The 19901-nt window shown below is 37.2% G+C and overlaps 1 protein-coding gene across 5 annotated transcripts; it reads left to right on the top strand.

Annotated features, from left to right (window-relative positions):
* The first annotated feature begins 526 nt into the window (after window positions 1-526).
* On the top strand, window positions 527-11674 carry LOC149823408 (Protein-tyrosine phosphatase-like, PTPLA). Of its 5 annotated transcripts, none has more exons than XM_090018817.1 (10): window positions 527-644; window positions 736-821; window positions 1036-1083; window positions 1173-1261; window positions 7083-7136; window positions 8838-8905; window positions 8986-9035; window positions 9946-10043; window positions 10924-11088; window positions 11381-11674. In XM_090018817.1, the coding sequence occupies exons 1-9, from the start codon at window positions 586-588 to the stop codon at window positions 11029-11031; spliced, it is 660 nt and encodes a 219-aa protein (XP_089874943.1). In that variant the 5' UTR covers window positions 527-585; the 3' UTR covers window positions 11032-11088; window positions 11381-11674. The 5 variants fall into 5 exon arrangements, with proteins under 5 accessions (XP_089874943.1, XP_089874944.1, XP_089874946.1 ...); XM_090018818.1 differs by having other exon boundaries at window positions 11270-11674; XM_090018820.1 differs by lacking the exon at window positions 8838-8905 and having other exon boundaries at window positions 530-644.
* Window positions 11675-19901: the final 8227 nt, after the last annotated feature.

Here is a 19901-nt window from a genome sequence, read left to right as displayed (position 1 = left end):
CAATACAATTGTGAGAGTGACCTTTATCTTAGTAGGTAGCATGAGTTGATCAGGTCCGAAGAACCTTGACAGAAAACTGTCGAAGGCACCATGGATGCCATTCATCGTCAAGATGAATGACACTTAGCAGCATCAATGGGAGGGCACGGTAAAAAAAAAAAAAAACTGCACCAGAATATCGTGTTCCGTGTTATTTTTTTATCGTGTTCATGTGACACTTTTGCATTTTGTAATGATTCGTGGACTCGAGGATGTGGGATTCGGATTTGACTCAAAAGTTCGAAATTTTTTAAAACTGGACACGATGATACTGAATTTTTTAATCAATAAAAAAAACTATTTTTAAAATGCCTTTTATTGAAATAAATATAAAAACGTAATAAAACATTATTTAAAAATATTAAAATAATGTATCATGTCGTGTCCGTGTCTGAGTGCCCTTTCTTGTGATTAAGAACACGTATCCTTTTCGTGTGTCCCCTGTGACATGATTCGCTTTTTATCCTAAATGCTCTCTCATAGGGGCTGTGGTGGGTGGTGGCTGTGGGCTGCTGCTGTTTCAGAGCGAAGCAGAGGAAGCACTGCATGGCGCGCGCTCAAAATCTGTACCTCCTGGCTTACAACGTTGTACAAGCCTGTGGATGGTCTCTCTCTCTCTCTCTCTCTCTCTCTCTCTCTCTCTCTCTCTCTCTCTCTCTCTCTCTCATATTCGCGTTAAATCATAGTATGTTGCAGGGCACTGTCTCTCTCTTGGATTATAACGAATGTAGCCCTCCAGAAGTCTCTCAATGGCTCTTATGCATCTGCAGCATCCTTGATCAGTCTCTCTCTCTCTCTCTCTCTCTCTCTCTCTCTCTCTCTCTCTCTCTCTCAATTAAATTGCAAGAAAATTCATGTAAAATTAGGACATCCCACCTACGAAAAACGCCTAATTCAAACGTTTCTATAAGAATCAATTGTCTTGATGAAGAGATTATAGGCTTCTTCTTGTGGTTTGAATAGTGGGTCTGCTTGTTTTTCCCTTCCCTTGGGAAGGTTTTCTGCAGTTTTTTGCTGTGTTGGAAGTGATCCACGCGGCCGCAGGTAGGCCCTCTGTGGTACCCAAATTGGAGCAATTCCAGGCAGTTTCCCACGTAGCTTGATTGTTAACACATTGATCTTCCCCTCTTCAGGTGTGACCCCTGGTAAGGTGATGCCGGCTCTGTTACAGTGGGGAGGAAGGACTCATTTCTTGTTCGCAATTGTTCGTAGAATTCCCGAGGTTTATTCCTTTCCTGTTTCTTCCATCTTTTATCTATGTTCATCACCAACATTGTCATCACTAGCACATTGAGTTTCACAAAGCCTGAGCATGCACATACATAATGTGGAAAACTAAGTAACTTGGCAATTTAGGTAGACCCTGGTTGAGCCCCAGTGCGAGAATGACAAAATAGAGTTCTTTCAAAGGCATGCCCGCAGGATGCATTTATAAGTTCGGTGAATGCTTGAATTTGCATGATAGATTATGAAATAAGTGTGCATAGACAAACCTCCTTTAATTTTTCTGTGATCGATGGCTCGTTGAGGAGGGGAAGGTTTCCAAATATAGATATACTAGTAATTGTGCTTAAGTTTTTCTTAGAAAAGATCTCTACATTTTTTTTTCATATTTACACGGAGAAACCATCCCAGGATCAGCGACCTAACCGTGCTGGCTCTGCCTGTCGTACTTACGATCATTGTCCGGGCAGCATAAAACTCTGTGGGCTTACCCTTGCCTCCAGGAAATCGCCACGCTTCAACTTGCGCAAGGAGTGATGCCCGATCCCTACATTTGATATCTAAGATCTTACATTTTGTTTCCTTACACCCGGTCCCACCTTCCATTCAGTGTTTTGTATTGAAAATGCTTTAGGGTCGAATAGAGTCCTAACAAGAAACTTTTCTGCCATTTTCTTTAGTTTCACATCAGTTTTTGTGATCATAATATTAACTTTTAGCTCATATTTCCTAAATTAAAATTTTTTAGTTGATCCTTTTTGAAAAATTAGTTAAATATTACAGCTTAATTATTAGATGCTAATTAGCAACGTGTAAAACAAAAATAAATCATTAAATAATGAATACATGATTAAAAAGATATTTCATTTGAAAGGACGGATGAGATAATAGGCAAAACAAAGCAAATTAAAAAAAAAAGGTAAAATTCCATTTAGGCACCAACCTTTTGCCCCTAATTCCAAATATGGGCCACACGGTTTCTGAAATTCCAAATATGGCCAAACGTTTCATAGAAACTGTCAAACAAGGGCCTGCATTTATTATTGTCTAACTCAGGTTAAATCATAAGTGAAAGTACAACAGTGACCTTCATCATTAAAAGTTCACACTATTTACTTTTTCATTTTTATGCGGATAACTGTTTAGTTATACACTGTCAGTCCCAAGCCCGGATAAAGGAGGAGGGTTGTGGTAGGCCGGTGACAGCCAGCATAAAAACTTTGTCATACCCTATGAATATGAACAAATATGAGAATTTCGTTGGGGCGTTCCCTACTGAGCGACGCGTTGTACTCTATAGGTCCGGAGGCAGTGATAAATGGGCAAGGGTTGCTAGGTCGTCGCCCGGAAGCGACGCGTCACACCAGCGCTCGGGTGTGGTGTCAAATAGGCAAGGGTTCCCTCACTTTGTTGGACGGGTGGGGGTAAAGAAGTTAGTCCAAGACCATAAAATTAGGTTAGCCACTTGGAACATAGGGTCTTTAACTGATAAGTTGGTAGAGTTAGTAGATGTTATGTGTAGGAGAAAGATTGATATTTTATGTCTACAAGAGACCAAATGGGTAGGTGAGAAGGCAAAAGTGATAGAACCTTGAGGATATAAGATTTGGTATACAGGAATAAATAGAAATAAGAATGGAGTAGGGATTGTTATGAGTCGTGAGTTTATAGATAATGTAGTTGAGGTCCGTAGGAAGGGTGATAAGATTTTACTTATTAAATTAGTATTAGGTACGTATATTATTAATGTTTATGCACCTCAAGTAGGTTTAGATGATTCCATTAAGTGTCAATTTTGGGAAGATTTAGATGGAGTAGTACAAGGGATATCTTATGGAGAAAAGCTTTTCATCGGCGGTGACCTTAATGGACATGTAGGCATTAGTAGGGATGGATTTGAGAGTATCCATGGAGGCTAATGGTATAGGAGAAAGAAACGAAAGTGGAGAAAGGATTTTAGATTTTGGTTTGTCCTATGATATGATCTTAGCAAACACTTGGTTTAGGAAGAGGGAGTCTCACCTAATAATATTTAAAAGTGGGGTTAATACGAGTCAGATAGATTTTTTCCTACTTAGAATGAGAGATAGGGGTTGTTGCATCGATTGTAAGGTTATACCGGGAGAAAGTGTAGTTACACAACATAGAGTCTTAATTTTAGATCTTAGAATTAGACAATGCCGCAAAAGGGATAGACATAGGATAGATCCTATAATTAAGTGGTGGGCACTTAAAGGAGCTAAACAAAGAATGTTTGTAGAGCAGGTAGTTAAGGAAGTTGATTGGTGTCTCGAAGAGGATTCAGAATCAATGTGGAATAAGATAGCGGGTGGCATGAGAAAGGTGGCTAAGGAGGCATTGGGTGAGTCTAAAGGCGGTGCACCGCTAGGTAAGGATGCATCATGGTGGAACAAGGATGTCAAATTAGCTATTAAGGTTAAAAGAGAGTGTTATAGAAATCTAAGTAAGAGTCGTGATAATGAGAATTTGGAGAAGTATATGATAGCAAAGAAGGAAGCTAAAAAAGTAGTTCGAAACGCGAGGGATAAGGTATATAAGGAGGTTTATGGCAAGTTGGATACCAAAGAGGGCGAGAAGGATATTTATAGGCTTGCTAAGATGAGAGATAGGAAATCGAGGGATTTGGGTATGGTTAGATGTATCAAAGATGAAACGCAAAGGGTTTTAGTCAAAGATGAGGAGATTAAAGAGAGATGGAAAGATTATTTTGATAAGCTATTTAATGGAAGTCATGCTCAGGATCTTGGAGACTTGTTAATTCCTTTTCATGAGATGAATCGTGACTTCATGCGCAAGATTCAAAAGAAAGAAATTGCAGAGACTTTGAAGAAAATGAAATCAAGAAGGGCAGTTGGTCCAGATGGTATACCTATCGAGGCTTGAAAATGCTTGGGAGAGAAAGGTTTAGAATGGTTGATAAATCTTTTTAACAAGATTTGGCGGACAAATAAGATGCCTAATGAGTGGAGGAAGAGTACTTTGGTGCCTCTATATAAGAATAATGGTGATATACAAGATTGCACAAACTATCGTAATATAAAACTCATGAGTCATACTATGAAACTTTGGGAGAGGGTGATTGAGTCTAGGTTGAGGAAGGTTGTCATGATATCGAAGAATCAATTTGGTTTTATGCCTGGAAGATCAACTATGGAAGCTATATATCTTCTTAGACAACTTATTAAGAGAAATAGAGAGAGGAACAAAGATTTGCATATGGTTTTTATTGATTTGGAGAAAGCATACGATAGAGTACCTAGGGACGTTCTCTGGTGGACAATGATGAAGAAAGGTGTTTCTCTCAAGTACATTAGTATAATTAGAGATATGTATGAAAGAGTAGTAACCAATGTCCGCACTTGTGGAGGGGTGACAACCAATTTTCCTATAACGGTTGGGTTACATCAAGGATCTGCTTTAAGCCCTTTCCTATTTGCTATAGTGATGGATGAGCTTACGAGATCAATTCAAGAAAATGTGTTGTGGTGTATGTTGTTTGCTGATGATATTATTTTGATTGATGAGTCTAGAGCTGGGGTTAATGCTAAGTTAGAATTATGGAGACAGACATTGGAAGCAATAGGTTTTAAGTTGAGTAAGAGTAAGACAAAATATATGAAATGTAGGTTTAGTACGCAACGAAGTAGTGATGGGAGTGTAGTGAAGCTTGGTGAGCAAGAAATACCGGTGGATGACTGTTTCAAATATTTGGGATCCATCATTCAAAGTATGGAGAAATTGATGGAGATGTAAATCATAGGATAAATGTTGGGTGGATGAAATGGAAAAGTGCAACTGGAGTGTTGTGCGATCTTAGAATGTCATTGCGGTTGAAGGGAAAGTTTTATAGGACGACTATTAGGCCTGCTTTACTATATGGTATGGAATGTTGGGCTGCCAAGAGACATCATATTCAAAAAATGAGTGTAGCTGAGATGCGTATGCTTAGATGGATGTGTGGAAATACAATAAAAGATAAGATTCGGAACGAGGAGATACGTAAGAAGGTAGGCGTTGCACCCATTGAAAATAAGATGAGAGAGAACCGTTTACGGTGGTTTGGACATATTCGGCGAAGGCCTAATGATGCTCTAGTTAGAAGGATGGAGAAATGGGAAAATATATTAGTTAAAAGAGGTCGGGGTAGGCCTAGGAAGACTTGGATGGAGATGATAGGAAAGGATATGAATGCTTTGAACCTCACTGAGGACATGGCATTGGATAGAAATGATTGGAGAAGGATTCATGTGGAAGACACAAAATGATTTTCTTTGTTGGTTCATATCGCCGACCCCAATTGTTTTGGGATGAAGGCGTAGTTGTTTGTATTTTTATGAGGATAAGTAAGTACTTTTCAGTTTTCAAGGGGTAATACAAGAAACCAAAAAGGACTTTCCAATATTATGGGTGTTGACCTGAGGTCCCTATTTGACAGTTTCCAAGAAAAGCTTGGCCCATATTTGGAATTTCAAAAACATGTGGCCCATATTTTGTAATTAGGAGCAAAAGGTTGGCCCCTAAATGGAATTTTCCCTTAAAAAACAGCAAATAGTATATACGGGTTTATTTTGGTTTTAATAGAAATAAAATCAGGTAAAAAAGCGAACATATATATGATAATTTTCTTGAAAATCAAGGTAGGGTATAGGAACATTAGGATTCACATTCAATACAATGAGATATGAACTTGAGATCCAATAAAATTGGATCCATATTTGATTTTTTTAAAGGTATTTTTTTCTAAATATAAATTTTTCATGTTCTAAATGTTTCTCTTGGAAGAACTTGTTTTTAGCCAATAATTTGACAAGACAGAGTTTACTTTATTTGCAGGCTTTCAAAGTTTTATTGACTATGCTTTAGACTCTGTTGTTAATGCTATGATCTGAGAGTTATCTATTCATTATTTTCTTAAGTTATTATTTCCTAGTTTTCCTTTTCTTTCCTAAATTATACATCTTCTTATTTTGTTGCTATTTTCTGTTCTAAATTTTTGGAAGACTCGTGCCTCAACACCTTGAGCTGCATGCCTTGTTCTAAGGACTCTAAAGTGTTGCTTTACCTTGTCTCAATGCTTTGTCTACCAATTTCTTGTGAATCTTAAACAACTGGATTGGTTGATCTCAGGATCAATCTGATGAATTTAAATTGAATTGATCTAATTTTTTCATGGCAATAAAGTCAATTTCATTTCCAGATTGAGGAGGTTAACTTATAAGTTCTGTTATAATATTAACAACTGAGCAGTCAGCAAGATGAAATGAATGATGATTTTTTTTTCTTTTCTTTTCTCTTTTCAAGAAGCTCAGAGATAATGTCTATGGACTTAATTCTAACTCTATGCTATAAATTAATATTTGAAGAATGTACAAGCCATTTATATTGGCAAATCTTTCTTAAGACACATTGATCAAACTATCATCAATAAAGTAACAAGTGACAAAAAACTTTTAAACTTTGAATGCTAATATGTTCTCCTTTATGGTAAAAACAAAACTTTTAACACTTTATTTTTTTCCCTATTTTCTTTGCCCTTGTTTGATTCTTTATGTAAAGTTTCATCATGGAATTAATGATCCATCAAGTGTGGTTTCTTCACTTGAAAACAAGTTAGTGTACCGATCATCATTTGGCGTAAAGGTTCATTTGTCTGAGAGTTATCTTCTGAACCCTCCTGAAATGTCTTCTTATGATCTAATCAAAGTGAAAGCAAGGAAGTTACACGTTCAAATGCAATGTCATTAGTTATGCAAGTGAGCTAGTTTATTTTATTGTAAATGTTTTCTTTTATCATGTAGGTTCAAGAGCTTCCTTCAGTTTTCATCACATTCACAGCATGGAGTTTATCTGAGGTGTGTTGTGCTTTTTCATGTTTGTAGTTGTTCTTCTGGAACCAATTCTTCCCAACAACCAAGAGCTTTTATTGATAAAACACTCAACTAAGGTCATTTTCGAAGTTTCACAGAACCGTTTGCATGTTTGAACTGCAGAAATTTAATTCTGATTAGATGATACATGCACAAAGGTTGCAGCAGCAGAAACTCATGGATTTCCACCTAGTCGTGATTTTTTTGATAGCATTTACTTCAGCACATTGTAGTGTTGCAGAATTTGCTAACTTATCTTTTTGTGACTTTTCCATGGCTTGATTTATCCTCAAGCTTATGTCTTTTGCAGTATATCTAGTCTTGTTAATGCAAGTATGCTTATGTTGTAATTTAAGGAAATGACTCATTGGTCCAGTCTTCAGGAAACAATAAGGTTCAAAACATTGCTTAAGACACCTATATGAGGAATTTAAGGAACATTGCTAACAAGATAGGGTATTGTGAGAGCCTCCATTAATTTGGACGTCCCATTATATTATAACACCTATATTATACATTACTGCCCTTGTTAAGTGACACTAATTAAAATACATTATATCCTGATGAAAAATTAAAGCACATTAAAATATTGAAAGAGAACAAAACTGCCACTGGACGCCATTTCTCATATTTAACGCCTCATTTGAGATCAAGGGAGGAATCAACAGGGAACTTTTGTTCTGTGAAAATTCTGAAAAGAATTGTTGCATAATGCTTGGTTTGAGTGAGGTATATCAGGCTGTCAAAAGTAACTCAAATCAGAACCTTTTGGCATGGGAATAACTTATTTTGTGAAAAACAGTGGTCCAATTCCTTGCTTGAGCTCATGAAAATGGACAGGGAAAGTTTGCATCCCTTTGATGTTGAAATCAACAAGAATATTTTGCACTTTAACAAGAACTCTATAAGGAACTGTTGGTATTTCACAGCACAATGGTCAGTTCTAGTGAAATCCATCAAGCTCTTAAAAACTAACTCAAACGATTCTCATGTTTGTTTTCCTCTGTTAAGCAATCTTAGGCTTTGCTTTTCTCCTAAAATGGATGAAAACTGTTGTGCAATGGGATTTGAGATTATCCCACATTTTTATAGCTTCTACAGAGCAACCCATTCTGCTTCTAAAAGGATTAATCTTGGAGGATCATTGATAAGGGTTTTGTATACATCTCTTCCTGTTCTAGACTATGGGCTTAATTTCTGCATGACTAATTATTATTTTCTAATTTTTTATTTAATAATCTTCTTTCTGTATGAAGCTTCTAATTCATCATCTAACCTCATCTAATGACAAAAGAGTCCCAGAGGAAATCTCTTTGGGGTCTTTTTTTTTTACGTGTCCCAACTTTTTTGGGAAAATTATCTAGAATAAAAACTTGCATTCCTTGGGCATGACTATTTTACAATGCAAAATGTTTCTTTATGAGATAAATTTTCACATGAAAAAAAAATCTGTGTTCACAAAGTAAACCGAAAAAATCTGCAACCCACCCATTTTTTAGATAAATTCTCCTTGAGACAAATTATTCTCCTGCAATTAAATGCCCCCAATAGGTGTATTTTCTACAGAAATGGCTCCAGTGCAATTTTTTTTATTTCTTTGGGAATATAGTATGCTTCTTGTTTTTTATATTCTATTCAGCAACTCAAAATTTGCTCTGATGATCCATTTTTGGTATTATTTAACAGGTAATCAGATACCCCCACTATGCTTTGAATTTCATAGATTTTTGCTCGTCTTGGCTCACTTATCTTAGGTTTGTATAAGTGAATTCAGCATGATAATTTTGTCTCTATTATTTTTCTAAGGAATATATGGTATGTTCTATTTTTTCAGGTATACAGCTTTTATTGTATTATACCCTGTTGGGGTATTTCCAGGAGAGAGTGAGCTCAGTAACCCATCTTGCTGTCCTTTTTTCAATTATCATGGGAATTGCTGTTCAATTATGTCATATTTTTTTCTCCCTTTTTCTCTTTTCATTGGTATTAGGATGGAATGATAAATTGTAGATGTTGGTCTATTCTTTTTCAAAATGTGAAATTCTATGTCGGACATTCCTAGTTTGCTTTGACTCAACATGAATAAAAGAAATGGTATGGGTTAGTTGGCCTAGCCACACTTTTGTTGCCTCGGCTGCCTGTCACCTAGTTAATCTGTTATGCTTTATTTCTTTCTATTCCAATGTTTTTCTGAGGCTGATTGCCTTTGATATCTTGGCAACATAGGCAAAGTGAGCCTCCTTGTTCCTGAGCATTGCTTTTCAACTTTGACTAGATTGCCACCGATTACATTTTCCTTTGATTTTTTTTAATTATCAACTAGTACTTTACAAGTACTATTTTATTATAAAACTTTTTCTACTTTGTTTGAGGTTCTTTGCATCACCAGTTTGCTAGCCTTGTACCTGAAAGTTTTTTCAAGTCCTCGGACTCAAATAGCATTACTTGGCTGTCTTCCAACTCCTAACCGAGTCACTGACTCTTACTTGAACCAAGTTGGGTCGGGTTAACATAAGTTTTCTAACTTAATTCATTTTTTTTAACCGCTACTGGCCAAGTTGCCCTCATGATGAAAATGATCATCAGACTCGTACTCATGGCATTCATGAATAATATGCACAACTCTGAAAATAAAAATTTCCCAGGCCCATTCATTGTAAGGAACTTAAATTCTGTAAGATATTTCTACACAGTTCTAATCTTTCTGTATTTTGCAAAGACTGAGCTTGACTCTCTCTCTCTCTCTCTCTCTCTCTCTGTGTGTGTGTGTGTGTGGGTGATGTTTCCACTGCAGTGTGGCTTATGTACCAAGCACTTCCATTTATAAAGAAGGAGAACCTCTACGGAACGTTCTTCAGCAGCCTTCCTTTCAGCTATCATGCCTTTGTTGCGGTATGTATTTGTTAAAGGAAATTTCCTTTCTGATCAAATTTAAATATAGACCTGAATTATTCGTTTTGACTGGATGCAGTATTGATACCAAGACTTTAGTTTCGTTCTGACCTTTTGAAATTATAGATGAAACTGCCTTTGTATGTCATATTTCCGAAGCAACCAATCTTGGATCTTTGATGCCTTGTGTTTAGGGATCTAAATATTGCTGATCAGGTCTGGGACTCTGGGTCTATGTCTAACTGTATCTGGCAAATTTGTTCCAGGTAAAATGGATTTAATGTTGGCTCAGGCTAGGTTTAGAGATGTCAGCGAGTAACTTTATTGGTCCTTACCTAATTGGATCCTTAGCCATCACTTGTACAAGTAGGATCAATTATGAGATTCAGACTTTTTATTGAACCAGACTGCAAAAATTTTTATTGGAACAGATAGATTTGGTAGCAAGATGTTGTACAATAGATTTACTTCAGATTTGGTTTGGCTATGTGTGATACCAGCACTATGCCATTTTCTTCCCTACTCATGAAACATGAATTGGCAGAGTTGCTGCACCATTTAAGGAGATCATCCAGACATTGGTAATTGTTGGACGCTATGATGTGGAGACCTTTACCAAGAATCCTGGGTGGTATTTACTCTTGATATATCTTGGTTAAGTCTCCATCTGGTCCCATTAATGTTCTATGTCCATTCAAATGCATGACAAAATGGTGAACATCGTAAGTCTATCACAGTAATGTTAGTAAAACCTACTGGTCATGAATTCTGTATCAACTTGTATTTCATTTTCCATGCACTAGAGTGCACGAAACATCTCTCTCTCTCTCTCTCTCTCTCTCTCTCTCTCTCTCTCTCATAAGAATTGGTTGTCATGCAGGCTTTGTTGGTTTGCTACCCATTTCTGTGGTTCAACCTATACATGTACTTGTTTAAACAGCAGCGTTCTAGATTGGGCAAGACTCGCCATGGTAGGAAGGAGCAGTGAAGTTGCAGTTGGGCACATCCTTTTGGATATACTCATGATTGTCACTCTATTCTACTGGTATGGTTTTCTGCGTGTGGTGTTAATTTTTCTATCTCCATAACATGAACAGGTTGAGTCTTATTGGTCATCTAATTGATTTGACATTGTGTTACTTGGCTAGAGTAACTTTAGTTGTTGATTATTGTAGGTTAACTACTTGGTTCAACTTAAACTTTTCCTGTTATTTGTTTCTTTTCAGTTGAAGCTCACATTGATTGTTACTGTTCCCATCACAAATGGGGCACCTTCAATCAATGCTTGCAGGAAATGTTAGCGTAACATTTGACAATGGCACATTGCTCTGTTGCAGGGTGCATACCACAATGGCAGCTTTATCTCATTTTAGACAGCAGTTCATTTGGGTTCATTATGTGTAGTTGTTGGCAATTTCATATTATTCAGAGAACAAAGAATCACCCTTTAGTTGATGTTATTTCAGTTGATTTAATTATGTCAAGTTTGTTTAGTTGTTGGTAACTATTAGATGTTATAGCTACCTGTCGAATATTTTTATTTTTTATTTTTTGGGTTTAGCTACAACAATGAATTGCTTGTATTGAATGGTCCTTATCATGGGAGATTCTATTTATATGGGGTTTGTTTATCATGTTCCTCTTCGGCTGGAAAATTTAATTATTTTTCTTACTCTTATGACTAGCAGCCACCTTACTAATATTGAGTTATACAGATCATCTGGATCATGACAAAGACGAAAGAATAGAAAAGAAAATAATTGACAGTAACATTAACAAAGAAGAAAGAAGCAATAAGAAGGAAACAAATCATGAGATAAAAATAAAAAACAAGGAAAGACGTGATTATGCTCATCAACCAATACAAGAATGGCAGTACACAGGGCAGCAAGCTGCTCAGCAGTGAAAGCCAGGTCATCAACAACAACCAAGGCAAGAATGGTAGGGAAAGGCAGGTTGTCAGCAATGCACAGGTCTGCAAGCAGATCAACAATTATCATTTAGAGAAATGTTTAACCAATCATCATAGAGACAAGAATGATCTTGAAATATCAGAGAAAAAGGAAACTGATAATATCATATCTGCTGGAGAAAAAGAAAGTGATAAGGATCATCTCATTTTCAGGAAAGGAAAACACGAGATTATTGGTGATTGAAAATCTCTCTTGTTCTTTCTGTAGTTTGTTTCTTTTTCTTTTGGTGCCTTTCATAAGAGCTATTGTATATATTTGGTTTTAGCTCATCAATAAAAATAATCATAGTGTGAGTTGTGGGTTCAAGTGAACCAAACCACGTATATTCCTCTCTTGCTTCTTCTGTCTCTGATCTTCTTTTATGGTATCAGAGCAGACTCGTGAGCTCATTCACGTGTCCATGGCTGCTGCACATGCTTCCATCTCAAGGTTCCCCTATTCGTCAGGATTGAACGTGGCGAATTTTGTGTCGATAAAACTGACACAAACCAATTACTTGCTCTGGAAAATCCAGATGCTAGGCTTGATTGAGAGGCAAGACCTGCATGGGTTCATCAACGGAACGGCTCTGATTTTCGATCAGTTTATTACCAACTCTGCAGGCATCACCACTGAGAACACTAATTACTCTGCCTGGAGGAAATCCGATAGGCCCGCTCTTGTGCGGGGGCACTTTGTCCAAGGAAGTGTTTGGCCTGGTTGTTGGGCTGGACATGGTTATGCAAGTGTGGGTAACATTAGAAGAGGCATTCGCTCTTGATTCACAAGAGCGAGAATGTTGTCTTCTGCAAAAACTCCAAATGCATCACAAGAGGAATTTGTCTCTTGTTGAATATGTAGGGATTTTCGAGAATATCTGCGATGAACTTGCAGCAATCGGTAAGCCCATTAATGAGCATACCAAATTTTTTACCTTGCTTAACGGTCTTGGTAATGGCTATGAGGCATTCGTCACTGCCATGTTAAAGCCACCAATTCCCTTATACAAGGAAATTGTGCCTTTGTTACAGAGTCATGAGACTAAAAAACTTACATAGCACCGAAGCCAATGAAGGTGCGAATCAAAATATGGCATTTGTTGTTCAACGCCAAGGGAAAAACCCCAATATGCGTGGAGGATATCAAAATCAATTTAGCTCAAAAGGAAGAGGTTTTACCCAATACGGGCAGCAGTCTTCACGTAACATGTCACAAGAAGGAAACCAGGCCAATTAAAATACATCTAGTAATGCTCAAGACGGTCAACAGAACCTTCACTCTCAAACAACCAAATCAGGTGGACATCAATAAAATAAGGAAAAAAGAGTTGTTTGCCAAATCTGTTTCAATCCAAATCACATAGCCTTGAAATGTTACCATCGTTTTAACCAACTGTACCAAGCCAATGACATTCCACAAGCACTCACGGCTATGACAATCTCTGATAATCAGGACCATGGTTGGTTCTCAGACACAGGAGCAAGTACTCACATCACGGTTTGGATCTCCGATCCAGACCCAAACCGAGTTTATTATGTTATACATAACTGATGGACTCAATTGTATTTAAGTCTATATGTAAAGGGTATTTTTTAACCCTAATGCTTGTATTACCTTATACTTAATGAGATGCCTAATACGCATATCCCCGATTGAGGATTCTGCAGCAGCCACGTTCTCTCTCCTATTCTATTTCTGTTTTTGTGGTAGAATAACAAAATCCACGATTTCTATCATGGTATCAGAGCTGAAGATCCAACCTTGAAGATCATGTTCTTCTTATGAGTATCCAGTCGAGTTTATTTGTCTTCTTCTGACGTATCTCTCTATCAGTTCATATCTATTCTCCCTGCCTTCTCTCTTTCTATTGTTTTTATCGTTCTTCCCTTTTTATTCCTTTCCTTTAAATCACATCTTGAATCTATTCAAGTTAACGTGCATCCCTTTTTTCCAAAATCCAAATCTTGGATTTGCTCACGTTGACATTCTTTCTTTCTCCTGATTTTCTGTTCTCTTACGGTTCTTCTTTTCATATTGTTGCACGTGATTTCACTCAAACAATAAGTTTACATAATCACGCAAGATCATATTTGATCTATGCATGATTTAAAAGGTTGAACTCACGTCAAACTTGTTCTCTCTACTTTTCCAAATTGGCGTCAGATCAGATTCTGATCTGGACATGATCTCAAATCTGCCTTGATTAACTGATATCACCTTAACTTATTCTCCTCTCTGTTTTGGATTTCTTCTCATTTGGAAAAGAAAACACGTTATTTTTAAAGTAATGTGCCTCTTACTGGTTTAATTTTAATTTTTATTTAGAACAATTTTTTTACTGCATAGTCTGGTTTTCTGCCTCGGATCTGCAAATCATTAAAAAAAACAAAAACAAAAACAAACTTTGAGCGGGCTGAGACCCGATTATCATATGATGGTTACTTCCTTATTGTATTTGCTAGATTTACCTACATTTGAAGATCTTTGTGCCAAGCTCTTACAGTATGAGATGACTTTTAAGGGATTTTTTGAAGACACTCACACTCACATTGGAGCACAAGACGTTCTTGCCACAGGGGTTGCCTATGGGCGAGGACGCGGTAGGTATGATTTTTGGGAAAAGGGGGGCCAAGAAAGGAATGGACAAGTGAGTCATGGAATATTACCTACACTCAATATTCTCCCTAATTCGCAGAGGCAAAGAACAATACCCACTTGTTTTCTATGCAACAAAAGGGGGCATATCAAAGCTAATTACTGGTTTAATCCTCAAAATAGAGGAAAGCAATCAGAGACAAGAAAAAGGATAAATAAATTGAAGAATAGTGGAGAAGTCAAGGAGTTGTTATTATCTGCGAATTGAATTTAAAACAGAATGATCAGGGCACTTGGTATGTTGATTCCGATGCAGCCACTCATGTTATTGGTGATATTGGTAAGCTCCTAACTCTTATTCCTTATGTTGGTAGAATAAGTATAGTCACTAGAGATGGGTCTCATCACCATATTTCTCACGTTGAAAACTCTGTCATTCCTATATCCAATTCTTCGCTCACTCTTTCAAATGTCATTCATGCTCCTAACATCAAGAAAATTATTGTTTCTGTCTCTAAGCTCACAGATGATATTAATGTTTTAGTTCAGTTTACTCCTTTTTTTGTTCGTGTCAACGACCTTCACACGAGAGAAACATTTGTTAAAGGAAAATGACAAGGGAACATGTACGTCTTTCAAGAGAATCCTTCCACTCGTGTTCAACCTGTTGGTTCCACCTTGAAGCTCATCTCGTCATCTTCTTCAGTACTTCCTACGAGTGTCTTTAGTCTTTCTGAATGTGTAAAGCCAAATCTTTGGCATGGTCGTCTGGGTCATTGTAGCCATCGTTTTATTAAAAAGCTTGTTTCAAGCAATCTTTATTCCCAAGTCATGTCTAAGATTAAGTGTTGATGATAAAAAATGTTCTAGTTGTCTTCAGTGTAAGAGTCATGTTCTCACATTTCATTCTATTAATAAAAGAGCTTCAAGACCGTTTGAAATTATTTGTTCTGATGTTTGGGGTGTTGCTCCAGTTCCCTCTATGTATAGAATTAGATATTATCTCATATTTGTTGATAGCTATTCTCGTTATACATGGATCTTCTTTATGAAATGTAAATCTGAAACCTTAAGTTATTTTAGAATTTTCATTCTTTTGTTCAAAATCAATTCTCTAAGAATATTCTTTGTTTTCAATGTGATGGAGGGAGAGAGTTATCTTCAAATGACTTTATTAATTTTCTCCAAACAAATGGAATAAGTAGGCGGGTGTCTTATCCCCATACACCTTAACATAATGGGATTACAGAACAGAAGCATCATCATATTGTCGAGAATGCAATGAGCATGATGCATGATAGTAAACTTTCAGTTACCTTCTAGGTAGAAGCCTTCCATTCAGTAGTATATGTCATAAATCGATTGCCCATGAATATTCTGAAAGATAAATCACCCTATTTTTCTTTGCATGGAGTTCATTCAAGCTATCATGATTTATGAGTATTTGGTTGTATATGTTATGTTTATGTTGATAGTTCAATATGGCACAAGTTCCAGGATAAGGCCTGGAAGTGCAAATTTGTGGGATATGCTGACGACTATAAAGGATATAGATGCTATGATCATGTGAGTAAATGTATCAAAATATCCAGGAATATTGTTTTCGATGAATTGAACTTTGATCATCATGTTGACATGTCTAAAATTGAGGTTTATCATCCTTGGATGAACTCTGACCTCTTTTCCAGTACTGATAACACTTGTCCTCCAGAATGTGATCAAGGGAATGAAGGAACCATGTTTGATGTTGAACAGAGGACTCAAAAAGCATGAAAGTTGAACCAATCTTGGCACCTGAAAGGTATAAAAGTATTGCTTACACTTGATGAGAGAAGGAAACCCCTTCTACCTCTAAACAGGAGATAAACTCTTCTTCTGCTTCTATTCCATCTCCTAGACCTCAGAAGATCTACAAGCTCTCGGCATCCGATTGAAATGTGGGTTAGTTATGAAAATTTCACAATAGACTTTCAACTCTTTCTGACCTCTTTAGCTAAGGAAGTCAAACCCACAACATTTTATTAAGCCGCAAGTTCAAAAAGGTGGATCAAAGCTATGAATGAAGAAATGGAGACTCTCTATAAATGTGGCACTTGGGATATTGTTCCCAGATCACATGATAGGAATGTTGTTGGGTCAAAATGGGTGTATAAAATAAAATACAAACTAGATGGTACTATTTATTGAGACTGGGTCATTTTACCCATTTCGGGTGTTAGAATTCATCCACCAATGTTCGGTTGATGCTGAGGAAGGAGATGATTGTGAGAAAGAGGGGCGGATATAATAAGTGGTACGATCCTTCATGCTAGGATCGTGCACTATATGATATATTTATACTGGAAATTAGATTGGGTCTGGATATTACACTATGTTGCATCAGTTCCAGACCCAATATAAACAATACAAAGACTTTTGGATTTATACATAGATTTCAGGTCCAGATCCAGACCCGTAATGGGTAAAACGACCCAGTCTCAATACCCTCCCTCAAGTTATGCATGGTTATGCACCATGGACAACTTGCTCTTCAAGAACCAAAATTGTATGCTGGTAAGACCTTTAGTAAATAAATCCGCCACCTGATCAGCCGTTCGAATATAAGCAGGTTCAACTTCCCTGTCTTCTACCTTTTATCGAATAAAATGTTGATCAATCTCTATATGTTTTGTACGACTGTGATAAATGGGATTGAAAGAAATCTGGATGGCACTCTGATCATCACATAAAAGAGTAGTGGGTAGAATAGTTTCTCCTAATTCTACAAAAAGATGCCTCAGCCACATAAACTCTGTTGTAGCTGCTGCCATAGATCGATACTCGACCTCAGTACTGGATCGTGCAACTGCACGTTGTTTCTTGCTACTCCATGCTATTAAGTTTCCATCAATAAAAACACAATAGCCAGACATTGACCTTCTGTCATCTGGATCTCCAGCCCAATCAGCATCTGTATATACAATTAGTCGATGTTGCTCTCCTTTAGTCTTATATTGATGATAGACTCAGCCATCCCCAAGTGTTCCCTTTAAGTATCGAAGGATTCTCTTGACAACACTCATATGTTCTATGCGTGGATTATGCATGAATTGTGAGACTTGATTCACTGCATACACAATGTCTGGTCTAGTGAAAGTGAGATATTGAAGCATACCCACAAGGCTGCGATATTGTCTGGGATCTCCATATGCCTCCCCATCCTGAGCACTAAGCTTATGATTCAATACACTGGGAGTGGATAGAGGTTTACAATCCTTCATACCCGCCTTATCCAATAAATCTAAGGTATATTTGTGTTGAGTTAATGAAAGATATCTATTCTGTCGGTCTACCTCAACCCCCAAGAAATAACGTAGAACCCCCAAATCTTTCATCTTAAACTTTCAACTCAGGAGAGTTTTTGTAGCTTCTATATGTTCATCAGAATTCTCAGTAATAATAATATCATCTACATATATGAGAAGTAAAATACTGACTTGACGATCTCGAAAGATAAACAAGGAATGATCGAGGTGAGATCAAATGAATCCATGTCATTGAACTTCGACAGAGAAGCTATCAAACCAAGAACGAGAGGCCTACTTTAGCCCATAGATGGCTCTTCGTAATTTACAGACATGAGTATTGGGGTTGTGTTCTGCATAACCAGGGGGCTACTCCATATACACTTCTTCTTTCAAACTGCCATGCAAAAATACATTTTTGACATCAAGCTAAATGAGAGTCCAACCATACTGAACCGACAAAGGTAAAATTAATCGAATGGTTCTCATCTTGACTACAGGGCTAAAAGTATCATCATAGTCTTGCCCATATTCTTGAGTAAAGCCTTTGGCTACAAGTCTCGCCTTGTAGCATTCAATGGATTCATCAGGTTTATACTTGATCTTATAGACCCATTTAGAACCTACAACATTTTTGTCTGAGGGTCTAGGAACAATCTTCCAAGTTCCACATTCATGCAAGGCTTCCATCTCCTCATTCATAGCCTCAATCCAATTGATTGACATGTATGCCTGCGAGAAACTCACGGGTTCATCCTGTTTTTTCAATCTGAGAAACGAATAATTGCAGGTCTGTAGAGAAGTTGTTATAACTGACCCATCTCTCAATAGGGTGGCAAATTCTTCCAGTTCGCCTGGGTTGCACATCAATTTGCTAAGCATTATTTTTGTTTCATCATACATAGATGACTCCTTGAAATTTTGCAGCATCTGAAGTAGGCATGCTAGGAGCCTGCACATTTCTCAAGTCTTCCATCTAAGGCTCTACATCGGTCTCACTCCGTTCAACAGGTGATGTGTGACATGAGAGAACATCATGCGTCTCTATCTGGTTAAGTAACTCAGTAGCAAGCCATGGCTGATACCACTCAACGGCCCTGTTGTGCCCATCTATACTTCCTGAGTCCTCAACAATGATTTCATCAAACACAATATTTCGTGAGACTCTGATGCGATGAGTGGTGGGGTCATAGCATTGATACCCTTTGTATTGATCGGCATATCCAACAAACTTGCATATACATGCTTTATCCTGAAAGTTATCATGTTGAGAGCTATCAATATGAACGTAACATATACAACCAAACACTCGTAATTCATTATAATCAGGTTGAATCCCGAAAAGAGCAAAATAAGGGGATTGGTTCTCTAAGAATCTCATGGGTAGACGATTTATGATATACACAGCTGAGTGGAAGGCCTCCGTCCACAAACTCACGGGAACGTGAGTGTCATGCAACATACTCAAGGCATTTTTCATAATGTGCCGATATTTTCTTTTCGCCACACCATTTTATTGTGGTGTATGTGGGCAAGATATACGATGACTTATTCCATTATTTTGGAGAAATTCAGTAAATTCCTTTGATAAATACTCACCTCCTCCATCACATTGGAAATGTTGAATTTTAGATGAGAATTGATTACATACTGAAGCGGAAAATGAGCAAAAGAGTTTGAACACCTTGGATTTATGTTTCATAAAATAAATCCAAGTATATCTGGAATAGCTATCAATAAAGGTTATGTAATAGCGACTACCAGATAAAGAAGATTGTGGGGCAGGGCCCCAAACATCAGAATAGACAATTTCAAAAGGCACTGAAGCTCTTTGATACTCTTACATAGTTGACAACTGGAACAAAGTGAAGTATCAGACTCAACGCTCAGACTAGACTCTGGAACAAGTTCACTCGACACAAGTTTCTTAATGAAAGAACCATTACAATGACCCAAATGACGATGCCAAATCTTTGGATTGGCTGAATGACTGACGAATTTGATGAAGCACCACGAACAGAAGAAAA

Source organism: Nuphar pumila, chromosome 10, assembly GCF_984573655.1.
Source record: "Nuphar pumila chromosome 10, dmNupPumi1.hap1.1, whole genome shotgun sequence".
NCBI lineage: Eukaryota > Viridiplantae > Streptophyta > Magnoliopsida > Nymphaeales > Nymphaeaceae > Nuphar > Nuphar pumila.
This window is presented reverse-complemented; position numbering and strand designations above follow the sequence as displayed.

Coding starts and splice junctions, on each gene's coding strand:
- LOC149823408 (XM_090018817.1), top strand. CDS start 586: ATGGCGCGCGCTCAAAATCTGTACCTCCTGGCTTACAACGTTGTACAA. Junction 645..735: donor GTTGTACAAGCCTGTGGATG/GTCTCTCTCTCT, acceptor AGTATGTTGCAG/GGCACTGTCTCTCTCTTGGA. Junction 1,262..7,082: donor TTGTTCGTAGAATTCCCGAG/GTTTATTCCTTT, acceptor TTTATCATGTAG/GTTCAAGAGCTTCCTTCAGT.